General features: G+C 39.2%; 1 protein-coding gene across 1 annotated transcript in view; it reads right to left on the minus strand.

Moving 5' to 3' along the window:
- The window catches only part of CEMIP2 (cell migration inducing hyaluronidase 2), a 50185-nt gene that overhangs the window by 18664 nt on the left and 5114 nt on the right, over positions 1-26407 (minus strand). The window contains exons 2-10 of the mRNA XM_082302074.1: positions 19091-19427; positions 14530-14670; positions 13433-13994; positions 10098-10267; positions 8643-8831; positions 5801-5970; positions 3092-3301; positions 2479-2684; positions 1844-1913 (exon numbers count right to left, since the gene is read on the minus strand). Of these exons, the coding sequence (XP_082158200.1) occupies positions 1844-1913; positions 2479-2684; positions 3092-3301; positions 5801-5970; positions 8643-8831; positions 10098-10267; positions 13433-13994; positions 14530-14670; positions 19091-19415 (2043 nt within the window). The 5' untranslated portion in view covers positions 19416-19427. The remainder of the gene's footprint in view (positions 1-1843; positions 1914-2478; positions 2685-3091; positions 3302-5800; positions 5971-8642; positions 8832-10097; positions 10268-13432; positions 13995-14529; positions 14671-19090; positions 19428-26407) is intronic.

Here is a 26407-nt window from a genome sequence, read left to right on the forward strand (position 1 = left end):
AAGCATCTGCAAGCATTCAGAAATATGAAAAAGGGGTTGTTTTTTCTCTTCTCTCATATGCACAAAAACAAAAGAAACATCTATTGCCTCATATGCAAAAAAACAAAAGAAACATCTATTGCCTATACAGCCTTACAATAGGCTTAACTGCATAATAAAGGACCTGGGGGAGGAATGGAATTATTTCGTTGTGAATTGCCCTAGTTTATACCAGCAAAAGCTCTGTAGTGCAGAGTTTGTATGAACACAGTTGAATTATACTGTTTTTGAAACACAGTAAGCTGTGGTCCCTTTTTCCTAATGAGTTTACATCCATGCAAGGGAGGTGTATCAGAGCGGCTAAACTTTGCAACAGACAAAAGTTTTTTCAGTTTTTTTGCTCCTGTCAGGCACATCCTGCTATTTTATGAGCATACCCACACGGATATGCACCTTCTCCGGGTTAAGTAAGGGTGGCCTGTCCACCCAAGTCACAGTCGGTATTACGTTAATTGGTGTTATATTGACGCGTCATGAATCCACGCCTCGCGGCGTGTGACGAGCAGGATTTTCATAGTCTGGCTCGTCAGCAGACTCGGGCACAACCAAGGCTACCAGTGCCATGGCCCTGTACAACATGAGGGCTACATTCCTGTGTAGGCTTGGACCATATTGGGACATCTACTGGGATGAGCTACATAGGCAGAAAAAGACCTTGCAGGACTTAAGCACCAGATCAAAGAAGCTGTTTAACTTAGCTTTAGCCTTTAATTTTAGGCAATGCCTAAACTAGGTATATTACATAAAGCAGGCGAAATAGAAAGACATTCTGCTGGCCAGAAAAGAACTAGTTTAATTTGGTAGGTGCATCCAGATCCTTCCTAGTGGCGAACAGTCAAATAGCAAAGTTTGTCAAAACAGACAGAAACAAACCCACAACAATAAAAGCAACAAAAGTTAGACCACACAAAAAGCAGAATAAAGTTTTCTAGTTTTTTTTAATACTCTAGTTATTTCAACTCAGTTAAGTATTTTGATATTCTATTTATTAATAACAGTTATCTGTTAATAAATAAATTGCCTATTTATATAAATGCTATCTGTTAGAGATAAATGTTATCTGTGGCTAAGAACACACAGGCTCATATTCTTCCAACATTGGAGCCTTTGCAACAACAACCAACAACATTTCCTGTTTTCTATTCCAACTGATCTCTTCAGAAAAATCCAGTTAAAAACCTTACATACCTCAGCCTCTCACCCAATGTAGAACAGACTCCAGTCCCCTCCTCCACTATATGTACAGAGCTTTACTTCACTGGCAGCTATGGCAAGATACTTGAACTAATACAATGTTCAGAACAAGCAAAACCGTATCAGCAGTCACTGGGTGGAAACAACTGACTAACCACTAACAGAAAAGAAGTGTTTTAGCTGTTTCTTACACAATGAACACCTTTTTGTAGTCAGTTTTCATTCCACTGACTACAGCTCTTGCAGAGCTGTCACTAAACTCATGACAACCTACAGAAAACACAGAAGACTCAGTATGAAATGCATCAGTTCTGTGAAAATAAAAGGATTTCTACATATACACATCGATACTACTGTAAGGTCTATTAACTACAAAGAAGAAGAGATCTCCTCAGATAGCCTCTGTTCCAGCGACAATGAAGATTTCTGGCATCTCTTAAATGCACATCTAGACACATCCTGCACTTTCAATGCCAATACACTGCCAAAGATAAAAAAATTCATATATAAAAAAAGAAAAATAAATGTATATCTGGCAGTACATGTTACAGATTTTACAAATGCCAGTAACATGAGCAGTTTGTCATGAATTACACCCACACAGCCTCACCTGTGAGCCTGCTGCTGCATTATTTATAAGATGATTGTTGGGATGAGAAATCCAGAATGTTGAAACAGCCCTGAAATATTATTCAGAAACAAGTTACTACAGAAAACCTCTAGCCCCAACAGAAGTATCTCCCCTTTTTCATAAGCACATCAGAAAAAGCTAAACTGATGAAGTAACTACTTCACATTCAAAATAAAAATCACAAAACCTCCCACATCTACAAGTCAAAACTGCCCTTTTTTTAGTTCAGTGCACAATATTGTACTTCATGTTGTGCAGATATCCCATGCAATGATAAACTGTTTTAAGAAGCTTTCACAAGAAATAAGTAGTATTCAGAAAAAACAGTGGCAATAGCTTGGGAATATGCATTTATGCAGCAGTGAAAATGTTCAACAGACTTTTAAGGCCACAAGTATCATACGAAACAACAACATTCCTATAAACCAATTTTTTTTCTTTTATTGAAAACTAAATGCTAATTTTTATTACTATTTTTTAAATACCAATACTATGTGGACTACATTCATTAAATTATAGATAAAAATGTTTCCATCTGTATTTTGTCAAGAGGTCACCAGCAGTTTAACTGCTGTCGCTGGTTGGGTTTTACTTTTCCACCATGACATACTCACATGCAGTCTGTGGCTGGCACTGGAACATAACTTCCATATACCTTATCCCTAATCCCAATACACATGCTGCTGTTTCTGTCTGTAGGTAAAAGAGTGCCTGGTTTTGTGACTAGCCCAAGGTTGTGGAACAAAGTATTCCTCTGTTCAATGCCATCTTCTATGAAGAAACAGTGACCTAGTGTGTCATAGCCAATGGTGTCCTTTATCTGCAGAAATACAAGTTCATTATGTCAGTAGTAACAGCACTTACTGAGATTTATTTGACAAATACCATCTAGTTTTACTGTCTTGGCACAGCTGCAGAGTGAAGTTTCAGTATCAGCAGCTCAGATGATTCAAGCACATAGTTTTATTTATCCCTTACAAACACACTGCTATGTCTGGAGAGCTTAGCTGCCTTACAGCTGTCTTACAGCTAGCTGCTGTAAGAATCTGAAAAATCAGAATGGTGAGAACTGTTAAAATACTGTTTGCAGTAGTTATTTTTTTTCACCGAAGTAAGAAAACCATTGCTGAGCCTCGGATTTGCAGAAGGGATGGGATTATTTTGGTGTCTAAATGCTCTTCGTAACATTTATTTCAACAGAGTACGTTTTACTCTCCTTGCACCTACCAGTAAACCATTAGTTGCATGAACAGTCACACATCTGGAAAAACAGTGATGAATGGAAAGACCTTCCAGATAAGTTTTATAAGTATATCCTCCTTTTTCATCCACATCCCCACAGAGGTGAAAGTGAACAGGGTAACTTCCAATCTGTTGCTGGCCCATTTGCTTCAATTCCACATAGGAGAGATGAACAGATGTAAAATTCTTCAAAATCTAAAAAAAAATGAAGTCCAGAGTGAACAACCAATTATTTGCTTTTCAACCAATGGAAATTTTGAATTAATACATCATCTACCCCAGATGTACAGGAGCTAGATGTACACAGTTGTCACTGGCCATAACAAAAGTTAGAACAAACATTACTGTATTGCTCTACAAGATGCCTCACAAAAACTGCATCCTTCATAAATAAATTTCAAATTTAAATCTCCACGTGGCTAAAACAGAGGAATTTTCACCAGACATATTGCCACACTTTACTGTTTGGTCTTTACCAAGTGGCACATTAAATATTCTTACAGGTACAACCAAACAGAAGTCACTCACATCTGGATGTGTCTGTAATGAAGCTGCACCAGCACAGTCCACCTGGGACAGGCTTGGCTGGATAAAAACCACAGAATGATGCAGGAACATGTTGAGATATCTAGTCCAGTTGAGAGCTCAGTGCTGGGTCAGCTTCATAAGACAGCTGCTCCGCACACTGCTCAGAAAATACCTCCAGTCACAGAGATGCTCATGATGTCAGTTGGTTCTATCCTTTCACTTCCCCAGCATGTGAGCATTATTTGCCTTCTTTAAGCCTGGTCCCATTGCCTCCTGTCATATCACCGTGCACCTCCAAGAACTGCTGTGGCTGTTCTGAACCCTCACCAGTACCTGAAGGCAGCAACAAGATCCCTCCTCTCAGCTCCCCGTCACTCACCACCACATACTGCCATACACCACCTTTTCTGGACACACCCCAGTGCATCTACTTTTTTGTTGCAATGGGAACCCCAAACTGGACACAGCGCTCCAGAGAACTTTATTAAGGAATATATACGAAATTACCTCACAATCATACAACTTCCCAGTAAAGTTACCATGTATGAAGTAAAATCATAATGGGGTTGTACCAGTAATGCAGGAAAGAGAAAGCATTTTCTTCCACCTAACCTGCTATGAAAGCATAAACCAAGTGCAACAGTTAAACTGCAAGAAGCTAACATAAGTGGGGGAAAAGAAAAAAAATCACACAAACAAAAAAACCAGAAACTGAACCAAAACAAACCCTCACTTCTTTTTTTTTTTTTGTAACTTCATTTCATTAACTTACCGATACTGAGTATTTATCAAAAATACCAATTTTCATACGTACTGTGTCCTCCAGGGAAATCACTAGTATTTTTTTCCTCCTCCTCTAATTGAACTCTTAGGGTTTGCATGCCTAACATAAAGAGGGATGGTCAAAACCAGGCATCCCTCATCTCTAGCTTAGTATTGAAAAGCACCAAAATTGCAAACCAGTGCCTCTCCTCACTGCCACTAAGCCCCCTTTAGGCTACTGTGCTAGTGACAGTAGGAAATCCAGGATGTTCAAATGCTATTACATTTCTTAACGTCAAGGATCCCTCTGCTTGAGCATGTAAGATTAGCATAAGCCAAAAATGCTTTCATTTTTGTGCTGAAGTCTAGGTTTGGCAGCAAACACTCACTACTCAGAACAGTCTCCTGGGAACAATTTAACTTTGATAAGCCAAAATTTTTGTTTTCTACCTTCCAGCCAACTGAAGGTCTGCTGTATCTATACTTTAGTGGCAATCAAGGTCACACTTTGCAAGATTCACAGCTTGTCATTATCTTCTTTCATTACGTTATATGAATATAAAAGGTACCTTGAGTCCACCTACTTTCTTCCACAAAACAAAAGCTGCCACATAGTAGGCAAGGGCTTATTTTCTTTCCCACTCTTATGTCCACCACTACGAAACTAAAATCTGTATGCAAATACATTAGAAAGAGATTTAAACTGCGATGACCACATAATGAGCACAAATATATTTGCAATTAAAACTTGAGGCCTCAAACTTCTTTAGCATCAGTGAAGCACTGCTGTTCAAATCTTTCATCTAAAAATATAAGTGAACGCAACTTTAAATACTAGTTTCTATAACACTACTTTCTCTCAGCTTAGTTTATATTCATAAACAATAAATTAGAAGCAGTTTCCTTTACATAACCTTAGTACTTTCAGATTTTTAAGAAACTAAATATAAAAACCCATGGTACAAGTCAGTTTCTTCCTTTTCCATGCCTCTCTAGTGCTCACCTCAGATGAGACAGATCTTTAGGATTCAATGCTCATCACCTGGGGAAGCAGGAAGGCAGTGAAAGGAAGGAAGAGAGATACAAGGGAGATCAAGCTTTATTCTGTAATGTTATAGGATGCACATGCATGGATGTCACTTGTACAGTTTAATCCCTGCCATACAACTTTACAACACCTGCTGGGCATTTCTAGAACAGTTTGTGCATTATACCCCTTCCTTCTGCAGACTAAGTCTTGAGGAGTTAAATCTAATTTGGGGAAAGCTGAGAACAAAGTCATTTCCACACAAAGCAATTGAACGAATTGATAGTGAGTTTTCAAATCCCTTGAAGTTTAACATTCATCTTTTTGTGCTTAATATGCCTTTATATGACAAAGTTAATTTAAAATGTTTTTCAGACCTTGATATGTCCACCAAATGTATCATAACTGAAGAACTGACACTCCTTTTCACGATAGCAGGTATTTTCTGTCTCCCCCTTTATTAGGATGTTTCTTGTAAGAACTCCAACTTCTGCTCTCATGTCCACTCCATCAATTACTTCTCCTACATGAGGAAACTGAGGGTTTTCTGTCCAACAACAAGTTTTGAAGTGGGGGGGAAAAGAAAGAAAAAAAGTCACCACTGATTAAAAACAGAATCAACTTATATAAATAAACAAGGTAACTGCGGCAACAAAACCCATGTGTTCCTCCTCCTTAACATGCTGTTCCCTTTTAGCTTTTCTTACGGTATTTTTCATTTTAATAAGAAACTAATCCTCAAAAAATATCAGCATTTTATTTGCAAGTGCATCTCAATTTCTATCAAATAGTTTGTGAACAGAAGGGGAAAAAACCAAAGAAGAGTTGAAATTAATCCAATGTATCAAACTCTTAGTGAAACACAGATGCAGACTTGCTTTAAAAGAAGAAAGATGCTGGCTGCTTAATCTGTTTCAAAGACAAATTAAGAACTGAAAGTGAAGCCAAAACACTGTTTGAAAATGCTGTATTCCTCCCTCCTAAAAGAAAAAAGGACTTGCTTTCCTAACTAAATTTCCTCTTTCTTAGATAGCTATTCTGAAGATGCATAAACTCAAAATTAGGAAAAAGAAGATAATCAGGTTTTACACTCTTCTTCAAAACCCCAACCAATTTCTTATTTAAACTGAGAAAAAAATCTGATTCTGTAAACCTTAAAAAATGTTTTTATGCATTTAATGATACCCTGAATACAGACTATCACTATCTTTTCAAGGCTTAAAAAAAATGATACAAGCCTAAACTTCACAATATGAAGAAGAACTAAGACTTACACCTACTCTGTATCTGCTGCTGAGGGTTTAAAAAGACAAGAGATGTCTGTAAATGGGACTGCATTCCTCTCCCTAAGGCTTAACTATTGTTTTACCCCTATATTTGACTAGCAAGTCAGTAAACCAGCGAAGAAAGAGCAACTAGGGCTCCCACAACACAGTACTTTTTAGTTTTCCTTCTACAAAAAGGTGAAACCAGCTAAAAACCTAGCAAAACAATGCATGAAATAATTTCAAGACAGCACATTCTTCAGCTTGTCAAGTTTACCATTACACAGAAAATTCATTCTTCGTGGAACAAATATGTAGGGTGGCATGGGAATTTTTAAAACTGTATATATTACTATGACAAAGAAAACTTTGAGGGTGGCAAAGAACCTGAAACGGGCAAGCTGACTGCAAGTTTACCTCCTTTAATATCTTTTTAATAGTTTAGCTAGGATTTGCTTTCCAAAAAAAAAAAAAAAAAGGCAAGACTTTGTATTTTATGCCATATTGTAAATCTTGTGAAAATGTTTTTTTTTTTTTTAACCTTTAAAAGCAGCTACTTTTTCACAGCACATGATTTTCAAGATGAAATAGCCTACACACACACTATTCAGTGGTGACAAAAACCTTAAATTTCATACTGCAATCTTCAAGTTAAGTTTGCTCTTTAAAACACTGTGCAAACTAAAACACACAACATGACACTTAAGAACGAAGCCAAGGAAATACCATGTTCAATAGCACTAAGCTAGCTCTGCAGCTTCACTCAAACGTGTATTCTCTGATGTATAATAAGGTAAATGCAGATATGCTTTTTTCATATGCGAGACTCCTCAGTGCAGTAAAACATATGTGAACCATGCTAACAAATGTGTGAGAAGCAAATTTCACTGCCAGAAAGGCAGACAGACTGACAGTCCCTTAAGGCACAGGTGGGCAGGGAAGTCTGAGGGCATTGACAGAAAACTTCCGAGAATGAAGAAGGAGAAGAGCAGTTTAAAGAAGAGGAAGTTGCACTGTGAAGAAATTAACGGGGCAAAACTGGATTGAGAAGAACACCCATGAGCTGCTGCAAACTAACACTGTGAAACAACACGCATTAGTTTGTGCTACGCACTGATGCTGCAGCCCACCAGGAGTGAGAGGTAAAGCTCCAGACCAGAAGCTGGAGGACGCCAAGGAGGAGGGCGGCAGCATGGAGCAGGTGTGGAGCAGCAGAAGGAAAACAGAGACGCCAGCACAGCTGGCAAGCCAGTCCCCTGGGAGACTCTTGTGATGCCAAGCAGAATGACTCAGATAATAAAAAGGAAATGGTCAACAACACGCATGACCATTCAGTTGTGCATCACACCCAAAGGAAAAAACAGATTGCAACTACTCGGGGATATCCTGTGAGAGCAGCATCTTGGAAGGACCAGTTACTTTATAACCATTTTGTCGGGGAGGTGGTAGAAAGGAGACTGAGGAAAAGGAGAAAAAAAGAAACAAGATACACGTTCAAAGACTGCAATTTTCTTTTTTTCTTCCTGCTTTTACTTCTACTTTTTTAACAACAACAGAAAAAATTATAATGATAACAGTTCAAAAGATGAGAATGACACTAAAGGCAAGGGAAACAGTAATGACCACAACAGCTATTCAAGCATGTATAAAGAGAACTTGGGAAAAGACAGAAAGGAGCCAGGGAAGGACAACAAGCCTAACCCTATTGGAAAAAAAAAAATAAGGCATTCAATGAGCCTGGGAAAAAATGAGAAAGAAAAGTTAGCATGGTGAGCTGTGAGGCAGACCTGACACACAGAGCCATTTTATAGCAAAGAGAATTACACATCCGTGTATATGGCAACAAAGCCATACAGCAACTGGAGAAAGGCTCTTTACTGCTTCCACTGCAAGGCCCTGTCCAGCAGCAAATACATATTTCACACCGATCTTCATGCAGTGACTGCTCTCATACCTTTGACTTTAACCTGATGCTTGTTACACTCTGGGCAGGGAAGGAGGGTGAATTCCTCTGTCTGATACATTGAATAGTCTGTGCTCGCAACCACAATCCTGTCTCCAGGCTCCCAACTACTAACATCATCCAGAAGGTTCAGTACTACTCCACCCACCGCTTCCACCTGGAAGCCTGATATTGGGACACCTAATTAAAAAAAAGAAAAGGAAACAAAAATAAGATTATATTCACCTTCATATGAAACCATTCTCAAGGTGACACTAATAAAATATGTATGAGATTTTGCAGGCCACAAAACCCTCTAAAGTACAACTCTGACCTCAAACATGCCAGTGTGAGATGCCTTTACAGCCTGTTTACCTATTGGATCTCAAATGAAACAAAGGGAAAAGACAGAATTAATGGTGACAGGAAAAACCTATGTTTGGGGGTTTTTTGGTCTTTTTTTCCCCAAAAAACCCTAGTATCATATGGCACTAATTTGTAGGTCCAGCTACCTCTGCTTGTTTCAAGTGACATTTTTTTGCCATTTGAAACTGTACAGATGTAAACAAGGACCTGGAAAACAAAGTAGAGGACTTTCTTTTTTAAGCACAACTAATAGAACAGTTTGGCAGACTAAATTATACACACATGGAATTTCATTAGCTTATGATGAATGTGCCCAAGTTCAGCTGCATTTGCCAACTCTTGAACCTAATTCTACAGCACCAGTAAGTAAAAGATGTATTTTGATAGATTATTTCTTCTTTCAATGTAAGTCCATATATTTTCATGGGGCTGTAATGAACAGTAAAGGGGTAGTATGAAATAGCTCAACTACTTAACAAATAAATTCATGAGTACCATAAAAAAATTGAGGAAATCACAGTAGCGTTCAGTAACTCTAAAAACATACAGAGATGCTTACCCATAAGAACTCAGATCAAAGATATCTTAAATTTAAAAAGAAGAATAAAGGATAAAAGCAAGCAAGCGGCAAGTCTTCTAGCTTTTTATACCACAGATTCAACTTTGTATCTGAACAGCTGTCTGAAGTTCAGGACTCTAACAGCAATAGAAAATTGTAACAAGAATAAAACATTTCTTCTGCCTTCCATTAAGTTTTTTCTTTTTTAGTACTATAATCAACATCTCAGAAGCTTAGATTTAAAACATCCATGACTGCCAAATTACTAAAATAAAAGTTTCAGAACTTACAAGACTCCTACCTTTATCTAAATATACTAAAATTTAAGACTCAATACTATGCTGCTCACATACTGTATACAAACAGTGAGAAAATAGGTAGTACTGAAGAACTGTGTCCTCCTATTTCATCCATAGCAAGAAAATGCAACTTACAGCAGTACTCAAAAATTTAAATTGCAACCAGCAGTTCTAGTGAAAAAAAAAAAGCACATAAAGTATTTTTTTCCCCCAACTGTAGGATTTCACAAAACACTTTCCTACCATCATTCCATTCGCTGTAAGCTTTCACAACAAACTTCTGACCATCCACTGTGAAAAACTCTTTCTGAGCAAGAGCTTTCCCACCAGTGCTGTGGTTTTCATAGTTTCTCACTGATTCATTACAGGAAGAATTTCCACCACCTATGACACCAACTAAAGCCCAGGCTTGCCTGTGAAAATCAAAAGTAAATGTTTAAATAGAATGGCCCTTAAAAAATTCTTTACAAAACTGGGAAAAGACAAGGAGCATAGAAGACATAAAAACCCCTTTTGCTTGCTCTTCCAAACTAATTTTAAAATGCAACTTCAAAATGTAGAGGAAAATGGGCAAACTTAACTGCAGAGAAAAATAGTTTAAAATTATTTGGTGTCCTATACACAAATTGGCAAATACTAGAGCTCTTACTGGAGAAGACTTTCATACACATTTTTAGTAAAACATTCAACAAGATACACATTTTTCCAAAAGCAAATCGCTAGAGCTGAGTGACAAAAGCCACACAGGATCCTACTCCCAAACAGCTTTAGCAGAGCACAGGCAGAGCAGGAGTCAGTGCCAATGCTCCTGCCATAGACCCTTGCCATCAGCCAGCAACACCCCAAAGGAGCAGTCAGGACTCCAGTGGATCACATTTTCATCAGGCCAAGAGGGATGGACACAGCCACAACAGCCACCGGTGTTTGCCCCAATGCTGGACAGGCAATAGCTTTTGCATCTTTCAGGATGCTCACATCCAGAAAAGGAAATGCATGCTGTTACATAACCTTTGTACAAGGTATCACTGATGTGTGAGTGTTTAGAAATTAAAAGCAAACCACACACCACAGCAAGCTGCCACTAAGTTCAAAAAAACAACTTTATTTTGCTGTCCTTTACTGCTCTGTCATGCCATAACCATGTGTGCAAAGGAAGACGTCGAGATTATCTATTAAAAAGCCAGACAATTTTGCATCATTAAAGTTGAATCATTCACTCCAAGTGAAAACAGTGTCAGCTAGCCGGACTGCAGTCTGTTGCTAATGGTTGATTCAAAGGCAGATATTAAAACCACCTTCAATCCAGCTGCCTTTATTTTAACCATTCTTGATGTTTTTGTTGATTGGGACAAAAAGGCCAAATTTAGAGTTAACATGTTCAGAGGAGTAGTAGATAACTGAGCCAGTTTTTCAGCAGCAGCAGCAAACAAGCTGAACATCTCACATAGTAACATTTAAAATAAAATTATTTTGATGCATGTTTTGCATTCCATGTGTTGCAGAAGAGGGAGAAGGGGAGAGGGCTGTAATGGAGTACTCACTTCCATGCTGCCTTTCACTAGCTTTAGAGGTTTAAGAAAATGACCCTGCTTTTCCTGAGTGAGCCATCAGGGAGAGCTTCTCACCTATCTTCCACTGCAGAACAAAATAATTTTATGTGCTTACAGAGTGTCTACTGACTAAGGAAAGCAGACAAGAATCAGTTCAGCACAGAAGGAAAAAAAGGCTGCTTCTTCCCAGTTACAGGTTGAAGAAGCTCCTCATTTCAGACAAACTGGTGCAGAGGCCACGGGCAGAAACCTACACCTCTGAGGACAGGTTGGGCTGGCTGCACCACACCCTGAACAATCTGAAGCCACACAGGCTTCGCTGCTTTCAGGAAGTGGTATGCTACTATAGGACATCCAGGTCTTGGCACTTTTGGCCAAACTGCTTCAGAAGCAAGAGCATTCCATCCCACACCCCTGTGCTTACACAGCCAGTGATACAAATGTACTCCTGACAGGAACTGAGGTCAGAACATGCCATCCTGACTGACACCCAGCCCGCTTCTGCCAAAGCACACGGAGGAAACTAACTGGAATCCAGATGTCAGGGGACAGTGAGGGATAAGAATGGAATGGAAAAACTAAGTGACCAATTTCCTGGAAAACACTGGACAATACAAAGAGGTTATACAACACCATCTCAATAGAAGACGAAGAACAGACTGACAGGCAGCTAGGAGACTGGGTATACTTTTCACTTGTATTGCCAACACAGGAATCACAGAATCATTTAGGCTGGTAAATACCTCTAAGACCATCAAGTCTAACTTTGACCAATGGCCACCTCGTCACCTACACCACAGCACTAAGTGCCACATCCAGTTGTTTCCTGAACACCCCCCCCAGGGATGATGACTCCACCATCTCCCTGGACAATCTGTTCAAATGCTTAACAACTCCTTCCATTAAGAAATTCCTCTGATGTCCAACTGTAAACCTCCCCTGACACAACTTGAGGTTGCATCCTCTTGTTCTGTCACTGGTTGCTTAGGAGAAGAGGCCGACTCCTACCTGTCTTGTAGAGAGTAATAAGGTTCCTCTGAACCTCCTTTAGTCCAGGCTAAACGCTCTCAGCTCCCTCAGCAGCTCCTCAAGACTTACATTCTAAACCCTACCTCACCTCTGTTGCCCTTCTCTCAACTCAAGCCAGCACATCAATCTCTTTATTGTAGTAAGGGGCCCAGAACTGGACACAGGACTCAAGGTGTGGCCTCATCAGTGCCCAGTACAGAACTCTCCCTGTCCTGCTGGCCACACTATTGCTGATACAAGCCAGGATGCCATTGCCCTTCTTGGCTCCCTGGGCACATTGCTTTATGTTGCCCAGAGCAGTGTGGACAACCTTCTGCAGCACAAAGCCAAGCTCAGAACACACATTGCAAAAAGCCTTCGCAACAATTAAATGAAGAGCACAACTTTCCTGCTGTAATAATTCCTGTTTTATCTCTTCTACTGACTCACCATCCAAATCCTGACCAACTGAAAAGAATGGCCAAAAGATATAGAAACACCTTGTAACTGCATTTCAATCACAAAATAATTTTACAGGTCAGTTCCTTTGAAAACTCAATGGAGAGGTAAGGTACTTTTATTTCAACAGTGCAGGAGTATGAATAAGATGTTCGATACCTGGGATTAGCAACCCTTAGAAACAATGTTTTGGGTTGGAAGGGACCTTAGAGATCATTTAGCTCCACTCCTTGCTCCTCCAAAGTCATACAAATTAAAAGCTTCACCTAGCAACTGTTATCTATCCATGTCTTAGAACAAGAAAAAAAAAATCCTTGCTGCTCCCAGTTTTAATTTCTATAAAGAACAGTGAAAGCAAGCAATTACAAGTAAGTAATGAAGTCTGTCACACAGATACCAGTCTCTGCACTGTACTGCTAACTGAACACTGTTATTGCAGCACTGTGTACAACAACAAGAATTCTCTGAATACTTTATGAACTGTCAAAGTTCATAAAATCCCCCACAGGAGAATCTGCATGTCATCTTCACTCAGAACAAAAGAGAAAATAAATTACTTACCTGTAACTTAATCCTCTGACAAACTTACTTCCCAGAAGATTTTGAATAGTCACTCTGGTTTCCTCCAGAAGATTTTTAGCAGCTGAATCTCCTACAGCAATAGCAATAATGCGACCAGGATGTCCATTTCTCAGTAAATTCTGGAGTTTTAAGCTTTCTTCAGCAAATTCATGAGTATCAAATTTCAGCACTTCCAAAACCTCTGCTGTATCCTGATCGATCACTCTAACATTTAGTCCCCGGGAAAAATTCTTTTTAAATGTATAATGACCATAGGCCAGCCCTGAGAAATATACAGTCTTTGACAGAAGAGTCCATGATACCTTCTGGTGCCCATGCAACTCCAGTGTTCCTTCAGGGCCCACGCCAATAAATTTTTGGCCAAATTCTGGCACATCAGGACCTTCGTTTGACTTCCCATACAAAATAATAGTTGCTTTGGATTTGTAGCGGCATTTCTCTGCTCCAACATGAAGCATTCCACCATCCTTTATCAGGATAAATCGAGTTCTCAAGGTAATATTTTTAGAACCTTCTTTATCGTCACCAAAAACAAGTAAACCTAAAGGAAAGGAAGTATTTCTGTACATCAAAGCAAAATTCAGAAAGACTCAAATAACCAAGTTCTGCAGTAACAACTACAGAAAAATTACAGATTTATTTTTCACACCCATGAATTAAGTTTTTATGTTCTTACATGTATTTAGGAGTATTTGGGAAAGTAACTGCTACCAACTGTGATTTATCTTTCTAACAATTTGCTGGTTTATTCCTGTTTTTTTTCTGCTCTTTTGATAGGATTACTAATATACAACAGTTACCATTGGAGGACAAACAGATTTAGTACCAGAAAGGCTACTAAACAACCTTGTTTTACTGTATTGCACAGAAAACTACACCAATGCTGCACTGAAAAGATACTAGAGTGGTTATTCATCTTTTGAATTATATACCTGACCTGGCAGCAGGCTGAAAAGTAAAAAACATGGGAACTGGTCAATAAGCTGCAAGATAAAGTTTCAACATATTTTTATGTAATCACAGAAGCGAAAAATATGCAAACACTGAAGCAAGAGGTTCATCTTGCTATTTCATACCTCCATCCTGTATAACTACAGAGTGTACTGTAGCATCTGAGTTCAGACGAAACAAATCCCCTTTTCTGATAATAACTCGTTTTTCAGGATCTTTTCCAGGGCTCCAGTTTTTAAGGCGAGGGTTCTGATCAGGACAGTTCTCTGCAACACAGTGTGAAATTCAACTTTTAAAAAACAAACATCATCATATCAGTCAAGGCAGTATTAGGATGAACACAAGTAAGAAAGTCAGTCACCCACAAAGGACTCCCACCTCCTTCTGTGGTTTCAGTACTACAGTCATTGTATTTGAATAGCCAAAAAGACACCTGAAAAATAGCTAAAGTCTCAGGGGTAGGAAGGTATTCCTTTATCGAATTAAACTACTGTTGACCACACATTGTTGACCATAGATACTTTTGAACCCCAACTGATTTTCTTCTTATTTGCTGGATCACCTGTAGTAGATGAGCAGAGACAAGCGGAATGCAGTCAGACACAGAGCAACCATGCTGAGCACTGGAAGTCTTACACTACTAACTAGGATAACTAACATGGTTGTAAAGCATCTAAGAATCTCACCTCCTCAAGGTCTCAACCCTGTCAAAAAGGATAATCCCTTCTTACTTTTAAGCATCCAAATCATTATTTAAGGGGAAGTTTGCAGGAGGGACAAGACACCCTTAATATACTTAGTATAAAACCTAACTACCTAGAGCAGTTTCCCAGGAGATAGAACATTTGGGTCTAAACTTAAACATTTGTATCCCTCAGGAAGTCAGCTTAAATATCAGGCTACAAACTACACAAGAGCAGAGACACAGGCAATCCTTGCTGGAAACCCCGGCACCACACAGGCAGTAACACCAAGCTACAAGGCCAGAGAAGGAGAGGCAGCAGCAAGAATTGTCAGGCTTGCGTGATTTCAGACAAAGTTACAGCAAAGTAGTATTTATACCACACACCTCTAGCAAATTGAGCATCTGAGTAATGTGGAAGCAAAGACATACTGTAAAAACTGGAAGCCATATTCCTTGGATTATCTTACCAAAATTAAAAATAAATATTAAAAAATTAAAATATTAAAGATATTTTTCTTACGCAAAAGACAATCAAAAAGATGCCAAAATAAACATGTTAGGAGGCCAACTGAGGGTAACAGCCAAAATAACCTTTTCACATCCTATCTTCTGGAGAAATACACCCACACTTCTGAAATGCTCCTTCAATGCAAAAAGCTGTCAGAAATAGTCCATTCTTGCAGCATCTAAAGAAATTAAACCCTATCCACAAGTTAAATACAAGCCAGCCTTAGTTTTGCTAACAGAAATATTTTTCCTTTGTTATTAACTCTCCACATTTCAAATCCCTCCCAATTCAGGAAACCCACATAAACCAAGATTTGACTACCATTGGGGAAAAACCAGCAAACTGCAGAAAGGGCAAAAGGCATACAAGTAGTATTATAAAAATAAAAACGAAATAAAATCTTTTGGGAGAATCCTATGAAGACATCTTTTAGAAAATGTAATTCAACACAAGGGAAAGCCAAAAAGCAAAGAGAACTGCAATCAGGAAGACTGCTGAGCACACACCAGATAAAGGCAAGTCTACTGCCTGATTCATGCAGAGTCCCTAATCCCTTTTCCCCAGACACCACATACACAAGCACTGTGAAGAAACACTTATTTCCTGGCTGGTAGCAAAGGGCAGTGTGAGGAAACCATGAGTCAGCAACCTGATGACTTCTGCTTAGTGTGATTCACAGAAGAGCAGATCTAGTGACCATGTATTTTTCTGTTGAATCAGAAAGAAGAGGTATAGAACAGTAACTAAAAAAATTATAGTTTACAAATCTATTGTACATTACAATCCAGCAAGAAAGCCATCAGAATCAGAAACAGGCACTCCTGTAATGCAAACATGCTTTTGGGGCACAGTGGATCAACTTTTTGGCAAGAAGATCATATGTATTTAGCAAAAGTATTTTGAAATTCTCCCTTAGCAATTGTGGTGGGTTTAATGAAAACATTAAATATTTAGAACTTCACCATATGTTATCTCCAAAATTACCGAGTAGATTTTATAGATGATAGTTATTGCCTTTAAAGTTAAATAAAAACAGAAGCACAGACCAGAAACTGTTAGGTAGTGATGACCTTGCCAAATTTAGCCACTCATGTTGAAAATTTTTCAAGTCAAGCCTCTGCTTCAAAACATTTCTGTAAAAATGGAACCTTAAGCATTCCTTAAGGTTTAGTTGCTTTTATTAGAGTTGGGGGGAAAAGTAAAATTTCTACAAATGGTGGAGGAAAAGTACACCATTCACGAGAAAATGTCCTGACAAAAAAACCCCCAATGCTAGAACTTTTCATGGAGTAAGCAAATGAAATTTGACAGGAGAAAAAGACAGGCAGGAAACAGTTCTTGAGCTATAACTAAACAGTTCCTTTCTACCTGTTTAGACACCACATCTGGAGCTTTTAAGGCCTCTGGAAAAAAGTAATCAGTGCTATATTCTGCTCAGCAGAAGTTTATCAGACTTCTGCAGCTAAATTTTCTGAGGATTCTGTTTACCCTGGCCAAGTCCAGCTGAGAGCTTCAGGAGTGAAAAACTCTTCCCTGGAAGTCTCCCCAGCTTGCCATTCTGACCTTGCATCAGAAGCCTGGGGAAATGGGGAAGGAAACTGCATTTCCACTGCTCTCCCTGATCTCCAGTGTTCAGGACTCCTTAGATGAGTCAGGAGTAAATACCAGGAATACAGAAGCAAGGAGGAAAAAGAAACCAGCTGACAAGCAGGAACAGAAATGCTGACAAGCAGCATCCTCCCTTCAGGGAAAGTATGGTGGAGGTTTAGGATTTATGTGCATTTACTACCAAGTGTCACATTCCCTCCACTGCCTTTTAAGCAGCCATTACAAGTTCTGACAATATGGATTTCCAATTAGCCCTGAAGAAAAGCACACCTAACAGGAACTGGTGTCATTTGCTGCAGTACCACATGTGCTTGGGTCAGAGGTAAACACATTAACATTTCAACCTGCTGGGGAACTTTTGGGGAGCTTCTGCAACAACCATACTGCAAGACTGAAACATCTGCAAGACTGAAACATCAGCCAGACTTTCCCTGGTGCCTGTAGGAGTTTCTCTTGTGTCAGGGTTTCACAATATCGTAGAATAAATAAGGCTGGAAGGGACCACAGTGGGTCATTTGGTCCAGCCTCCCTGCTTAAGCAGGGTCATCCCAGAGCACATTGCACAGAATTGTGTCCAGACAGTTCTGGACTATCTCCAGTGAGGGAGACTCCACAGCCTCTCTGGGCAATCTGCGCCAGCACACAGTCACTCATACAGTGAAGTTCTTCCTCATATTATGGTGGAACTTCTTATTAACTCTTGTCCTATTGTACAGTACCACTGAGAAGAGCCTGGCTCCACCCTAAAGTATTTCAGAGAGTCATTTGGGTAAGTCACCCTTCCGTCTCCTCTGGAATTTGTCTGTAACCAAAGTACTTACTGCATATGTACCCATTAACAGCAATCTAGATCATAACAGGAACAACCTTTCATTTACTAGTCCCTAAGGTTTTGTTGATTTCCTTCAAAATTATTAGGAAAACTCAGTCTTCATCCAAGGAGGTATATCAGCAAGCCACCACTAAGAGCACTTCAGCTGGAAGCATTTTGTACTGTATCTGAAGTCTTCGGCTGCTTATCTGATTTGTTCAGCCTGTATTACACTGACTTTGGAAACAGCATCTTTTTAATTACTATGTCAAAAGCCACTGAGAAGTCTCTTATTACAACAGCCAACAGTTTCAATTCGAAATCCTGTTTAGCTTTTAGAAACCTGACTACTGCCTTAAAAAATCTAAACAAACTCACCAAAACAACACATGCTGCAAACTGTACTACCAAGATTTAGCAACTGCACCTCATAGCATCTTCTAGTAGTAACTGGCTAGAGGGATGTACACTTTGTGATCACATCACCTGTTGATGCTTTACAACCACTGACACATTTCAGAGACTCTCCAAATTCCGCAGAAGCTGCCCTGTTTTCTAAAATGAGCTGAAAACAAAAAATCAGGGCTCATAGATCAAAAAAGGTCTCTGCCCAATTTGCATATAAACAAAACAAACACATACTATTAGCATACGTTCTCAGAGATTTATTTAAGTGATTTTACTTTAACATTTTTTTACTATCTTCCTTAGTTACTGCTTAAACAGATAGGATTTAGGGCGGTCTACAATTTGTGAACCTATGAGACAGCTTCTGCAGACAAAAATAATTATAAAGCATTCATGCCTCTTTCCCCCCTCACCAGTAATCTTTATTTACTGCTATGCCTTTCTATTTCATGTAAGTAAATCAAACCATGCATAATAAAAACAACACAGATAACAAAAATGGGAGCTGATCTTTGCCCCCAAACTCTACCTCCTTCGATGTTAAAATCACAGTAAGTGTCCTATTTTTGCACTTAACTTTCAACATTAATCCTGATGCTGAATTACTGAATTATGCTCACAGGTAGCATAACTTCTAGGGATTATTTTCTTTGCAAAAGAACTTACCATCTGGAGCATATTTTGAAGCTATTCCCAAAAAAATCCCCAGTGCAACAAAAAGTGAAAGGCTAGAAATGGCAGAGCAAATGAGAGTATTTTTATGCCTGTTGGCTTCTGCCTGTCGGCGGTGCTGCTCCACTGGTAGGGACGGGAGTCTTGTCTGGGCTTCTTGTCTCGCCGAGGTAAATTCTGCTGCAGCATGGCTCTGCGAAGGCGGCGGGGGACGGAGAGGGGCAATTCTCCCTGGGACATATCCCGAAGACCTGTGACTGCTCCCATTCTGAGGACGGAGGAATGCAGGGGAGGTCCCCCTGGTATCAGTGCCTTGCATGTTACAAAGTCACTGGAACACGCACACACACACACAGAGGGAAAAAATAAAGAGACAGGCTTTCAGAACACACATCAAAATGCATAAAACAAAAAAAAAGAACAACAAAAGGCAATTTTAAGCCACGTATGTCAGGAACAGCCACTGAAGCTGGGACTATTTACAAAGTATCAGTCACCTGTTACTGGTTACTTGCCATGGAATAACTGCATCGAACAATAGCATATGTCTTCAACAAAAATTCAAAAGCATGTGGTGTGGGAACCCAGTACAGCACACACCACTTCTTCATAGTTCCAGTGCGTATTTTTCACAGACTATTTTCACAGCTAACTTGTAGTATGAGATTAAGAAATCAGCTGAACAATGACAAAGCTAGCAACTCCTGCTTCCCCACAACTATGCAAAGAATGTCTAAATGTACTTTTTCTGTACACAGAAGCTGAACAAACTCACCACTTTCCCTTGTGGAAAGAAGCTGAAAAAGACAAGCCTGCCTTCTACACTGGAAGCCCTAAAAGCTATTTAAATTTTATATACAAAATACCAAATACTATTTTATTTCTAGTCATGCTGATGCAACTTTGTGAACCCTTTTAATAAGCAGAGGTGCATAGAGCCGTCAAACTCTTAATTTACTCACAGTACGATTCAATTGCTAGTAAAGGTGCATCAGGAACGGTTCTGTAAGAAAGTCGCCTACATCTTGTTCAGCAAACCTTGTTATTTTTCTCACTGCTGAGATGCCTGGCTTTGGACACGACGTCTGGAAGCAACATGACTGCTTCAGATCTTTGTACCTACCACGCAGAAGTGAGTGCTGCTTTTATTTCAGTTACTAGTACTGTTTCCATCTTTCTTCTGAAGTACATCGAGAGGAAAGTGTACCAGTGCCATCACTGCCTCGCCCATCCTCAGCAGCAGTTCTAACTCACCACACTTGTCTAGTTTAAGAGACAAACCTGCATTTGACTGTTTTCTCTGGTTTTCCAGTCAACAGTGTTGTACAGAGTATTCACAAAGCTGGTATAATTTTTCTTCCTCATAATGATTAACATTTCTTATAGGTGAAATTTTTGGATAAAGATGCTCAAGTTTCAGTTAACTGAAACCTAACTTTTGAAACCAAACCCTGAAGGCGATTTAGGCACAAGTCGTGTATTAAATAGCAAAGTTTAGGAAAAATAAAAACTACTGATAATGGGGGAGTATAAAGATCCTCTTTCTGTTCCATTAACAAATGGAAGTCTGAGCCATACTCTGAAGTGTCAGGCACGCTGATGAAGGAGGAATGTGAGAACTGTAATCTTATTCTGAGAAGTAGCAAAGGAACCTTTTGTCCCACATGCCGCAAAATCTGATATGTCACTGTTTCAAGGAAAAAGAGCTGTTACTATTGAACAGGCTAGATTACCCTTTCATGGGAGACAGTGCACCCCCAGACGTATGCACAATGACAATGAAGGCACTGAAACATTAACTGGAGTAGCTATCTCAGAATGCAAAAATTATTCCGAGTCCTTCAGAAGTGCTTCTTGCACCTGCTCATTTTAACAAATTAATTTTCAGCATTCTCCTTTCTGTTCTTTGACAAACTATTTCCCAAACCTAATCCTCTGCTCTCAAACTTAACTGCCCAATGCGTCATGTGTACTGTGGAACAGTTTGCTTTAACCTCATGTGCTTTTACACTCAACTTGTCATCTCTCAGCAGTGAAAGTAATTTCTGTGTTTTAGATGTATTAAAAGCTGACTAGAGATGGAGCTTTTCAGCTAATTCAAAGACATGTCTCACTAAACAAATGCTGGACTAGCTTCTTAATTAAACATTTTAAGAAATCTGATCCAGCACTGAGGGGTTTCTTTATGGTTTGAAACTCCAACACCTTAAACTTAGTTAAGTTTTCAGCTATGACATCTATCTGTGACACTGAGGAAATTACTACAGAGTTCATTATAGTGTAATACCAACAGTTAAAAAGTTTGTTAATTACTCAGCTATATCAACTAAATTCAGATTGGCTATGCAAGACTTGAAATAGTTTTACAAAATAATTTTACCATAATTTTGCCCACCAAAGCCTCTTAAAGTACCGCCAGACCTCTAAAGAAATAATAAAAAACAAACAAACAAACAAACATTCATTACAGCAGCCATTGGAAACAATTGTGTCATATTTCAAGCGTATTTTTTGTTGTACAAAGCATTGCGCTTTTACAGTTTTGGCAACTGTAAAAGGTTTTCAACTATCCTGCTCAAGTGAAAACACAGGTCACCCCAAGGACAGGTGGGAAAGAGACGGCAGAATTGCTGTCTTAGCCATTATAAAATAAAAATAATGAAACTAAGACATAAGGAGATACTTAGCATATTCTAAAGACTCACCATACAGTTTTCCATTACAACAGGAGGAACCATTGCAATACTCCCTTCCCTCTTCATGTGTTATTTGAAATTCTCTTGCTGAAAAAGGATCTCTTATATCCTGTCGAGCACCTACTGGTTTTTTTAAAAGACAGACTGATAATCTGATTCAAATTATTGGCTTCTTTATTTCCACTCTGAGGAAGCCTTCAGAGAGCACCACATAAATGCATGTATAGTAATTGGCTGTATGGCCAGTTATGACCCAAAGAATGCAGTTATTTGGCTGCACAAATACAGTGCGTCACAAATACAACACAAATTTTACTCTGCAAATGAATTTACAGAGTAAAATGCAGGACAAAATAGTCAAACACCTCAACGATGTAAATACCACATTTGCTTGCAAGTTCCCATGCACCTGAATTTTTCCACGTTTCCCTTTGACCTGTGCCTATGCTGTGGTCTCCTAAAGGAACTCATGATCTGGGCATCACTTCCTGATGGTCAGTCCCAGACAAGAACACCACACACTTTTGCAATCGTACTGTGGTACACAGGATGATGCAGTATTTTACTTTGCTGCTTGCTTCACAGTGCTTTCAATAAGAGTCAAGTTCTCACACCACATAAAACCAATTACTTAGCATTTATACAGAGCTGTATCTGTACAAATGTGTTGTAACACCATTTACTAATGCTGCTGTCTTACTATTCCCAAACTTCTTGCACATCAGAGTATTATGCAAGATTCAACACAGCTTTTAGTCAGGGCCACACTTAAGCATGTGCTTCCAGCCCATCAGTAGGAGGGAAGCTTCCAATGCACAGACTCAGCTGGAGTATCTCAGATGCTTCAGCCCACGATATATCTGGAGTATCGCCACCCATCTGCTGGATGACTGCACTATTTGCATATCACACTTTTGCAAGAGGAGGGCTACTCCACACAATCCAGGTTTCTGCTCACGCACCCCTTCTTACAGCATGAGCAAGCAAACAAGTACTTCTCATGCTGGTCATATCAGGCAACACATCTTAAATTTAAAAAAAAAATTAAAGGTTTATTTTGCACAGCTTCCAAGTGAAAACAGTGAATACCTGCAAGCCTGGATCTGTCTACAGAGCATCTGAGCAAACAGATGTGGACAGCAAATCCCAGCAGGCAGACAGCAGTGAGCTGCTGAACAGGCTGCAACATCTCCCATCTCCTCAAGAATTCCTTCACCACTTTTAACATGTGCTGCTACCACACACTCATCAAGCCCACATTGCTCCACATGGTCAGAAACTGGAAACATGTACACACTGTACAACCAGGGGATAACATATGAACCTCCTGAGACGTGACTGTGTCCTTGGAAGCAAGCAGCATGCTTATCCGTTGTTCATTTTGGGGCTGGAAATTGGCTTCTTTTACCAGATAATTCAAAACGTCACCTGACACCACCCAAAAAGTGAGAAAAATACCAAGATATTTTACACTTCTGTGTTGCCAAGTGCTAATCATAAAAAAACATGTCAAACGTGCTAAAAAACTCCCACACTCCTGCACTGTCTGAAAACTTAGTAAAGAAAGTTTGCTTACTTCATACAGTGCAAAGAAATGAATGCTTCTCTTGAAGCATGCTTTAAGGATCACAGGTCTTAAAAGTAAAACAAAAGAGAAACCAGAAGAAATTACACACTTCTGTTGATCTGGGCCACCAAACACCACCAGCTCTACTGCTGACCTATCATCACACTGTCTAGCCTCAGAGTATATAATTCCTGCTAAGGAAAAGACTGAGCAAAGGGTGGAGGAAAACAACACATACACAAAAAAATATTTCCCCATGCAACATAGTACCACCAAAGTTATTACTGCTTTCCTGGTAGAGGCACCTGTCTGGTATAAAACCAAAGGGCAGTGAGAAACCCATGAAAATGGAAAGGGACAAGAACGCAGTATTAAAAAGCTCCTAAGTAGAAACAATTATTGAACAGAAAGTGATGTAAAGCAAGCTCCTAAAGTATGACATACACACCTTTACAGACCTTCAAGCTGGTCAACTACAATAGAGATACTAATGTCAATGCTCAAGTGCTTTGGACCAGTTCAACAAATCTCAACCTCACCAGTAAGAATGATTCCAAACAGGGTGCCCACATGCTTTCCTTTCCAAGCCCACATTTTCTCATACTGCCTCATTCTGAAATTACACCTATTCACTAAGACAATAGACAGCATATTGGAAGGAACCTACTTTTCCACCCATGCACAAAAGCTGGAAAGAATATGTACACAGTAAGATGCACTGCTACGGTTAAGTAACTGTTGGAAATCACAGTATTTATAAAAGCCTGAAAATCTCAGCTGAGTTACAAAAAAAAAAATCTGTAAAAACTCTACTGACATCTAGACACATATGCTGTTTTCTGCATGCCACTACCAAGTCTTTTCCCTTGCCCACCACTTTCAGAAGAAAATCAGAGCAAAAATCAGCAAGAAACAGAGATATAAGAATGGTAGAAGTTACAAGATTTAAAAGATAAGCTTTATTGCACCAGATTTTCTGAATTTCCTGCATAGCAACTACTAATTTTTAGTGAATTTCTTGGCACTTAGAAAACATGTAAAATTCCATGATACACAACCACTGGAAACCACTTGAGCCAAGGTCCACATTTCTTAAACCGAATCTTTCAAAGTACAAAATCACAGAATTACTTCAGTACCACACATCGAGAGACAGAAGTGAAAGCATGCCTTATATTTATGGTGAGAGAGAAGGCCTTTAGATAGAAATAAACTTCATCAGCTGGTCTAATGAACTCTAGGAGAACACAAGTCTCTCTCCAGTTCAGAAGCAAATTTCAAACTTATATACAAGAAAGGAAATTTGAACTACATATGTTTAGGTGATATGCAAAACAGTTAAGCTATTATCCATGGATTAGAAAGGATGATGAGGTGAGGGGGAGAGGATAGTGAGAAGATTCCATTCCAAGGGAAATAGGTAAACAGACACTCTGGAATAGAATTTGTCTGTGGGAATAAGTATGAAATTATGGTCAAATAAAACCATTCTCATGTCCATGGCTGACAGCATACAGGAGAGCCATGAATTTCATTCCTACCCTCCTGTGCAGGTGTTTGGCAGATCACTAGTAAGGATGAGACAAAGCTCAGATGGTATTTGTACAAGAAAAATGGTTCCCTGTTCCAATGACAACTGGGCTTTTGTCCTTCAACATACAGTTTGTGTGAGCAAGCTCTGCAGCACTCACCTGGTTTCACTTACAGAGCATTTGATGCAGCAGATGAAGTATGTAATTTTGCAGAAAGTTTATGTACAAAACTTAGGGATTTTTGTAGTGCTGCAGAGATGCGTCTTACTGCAGAAACTGCAGGGACATGTTTTTTTCCAGTTCCTAAACACCAAACATCATCCTGTAAGCCTTCAAGAATTCTTAATTCACCCGAAGACACTGCAATTTTCAGTCTGCTCAAATACAACTGTAGTAGCATCAGGTCTTGCCCACTGAAACAAAGAAATGTAAGCCAGAAGCCACAGCAAACTGTAGTCAGTGTATCTAAAATGGTGTCTGACATTTCCAGTGAATTCCCTTTTTTCCTTCCATTGTTCCTTTTTGACACAGTTTATCTTTATAAGTTACTTATAAATTGGAGAGCTCTACTCTGTTTTTCCTTCACTGTTTAAAAAATAGCACATTCTGCTGGAGGAAACCATGCAGAAACAAGTGAATTATCAACAACTTAAATACAGCACATCCAAGAGCACACTAGGAAATATGGCACATACTGAAATAGGAAAAATGAATGGAATCATTTTCACTGTTCCACTTTCAGAAATGAAATGTTCAATAATTTGTGTAAGAGATCAGGAGTGGAAACTCGCATTTTAATCACCCATCTGCCATAAGCTTGCTGCATGAGTCACAGCTTATTTGGGCCCCAAGCCTGTAACATGAGAAAAAAAGTGGTCACTAGCCTCACAGGGACTTTGTGATGGTTAGTTTAGAGAACGCTTTGGCCTCAGCTCAGTGATGCATCTGAGTACCAGCCTACTTTTAAGTAAATAAATAGCTACACTTAAGTCAACAACTTTCACCCGAAAGTGACGGATTTGCCTTAGAGAAGGCAAATTCACCTTAGAGAACCTGAGTAAGATGGTAGGGGAAAAAACCAAATGAAAACCAGGGAAAAACACTTAAACTACTTCTCATCTTGACAATAAGAAGTGGAATACAGGTATTTGTAGTCTCTAAAAAAAACCCAAATCCCAACCAAAACAGCTACACCTTAGGACTTCAAAGTGGAAAATTTTTTGTGTAATGGTATTACACTTCAGAGAGGTAAAGTTGAGTTCTGGCACTACCTTGAATCACTAGGCCTACAATCCTCCTCCAAAGAGAAAGGTAGTAAGATTAGATATTTATTACCAAATTAGAAAAGCTCTTGTAAATACATCATAAGCATATATGAAAGCACAGAATACAACAGGAAGTGTGGGAAAGAGTCAGATCCGATACTTAGGTTTGGTTAACCGACATACGCAAAAATACTCCTGAGTGTACTCATACGATCACTTAATCATCAAAGGGTTGTCATGTTCAAATTATT

This window comes from Coloeus monedula (assembly GCF_965178545.1).
Source record: "Coloeus monedula genome assembly, chromosome: Z".
Classification (NCBI taxonomy): Eukaryota; Metazoa; Chordata; class Aves; order Passeriformes; family Corvidae; genus Coloeus; species Coloeus monedula.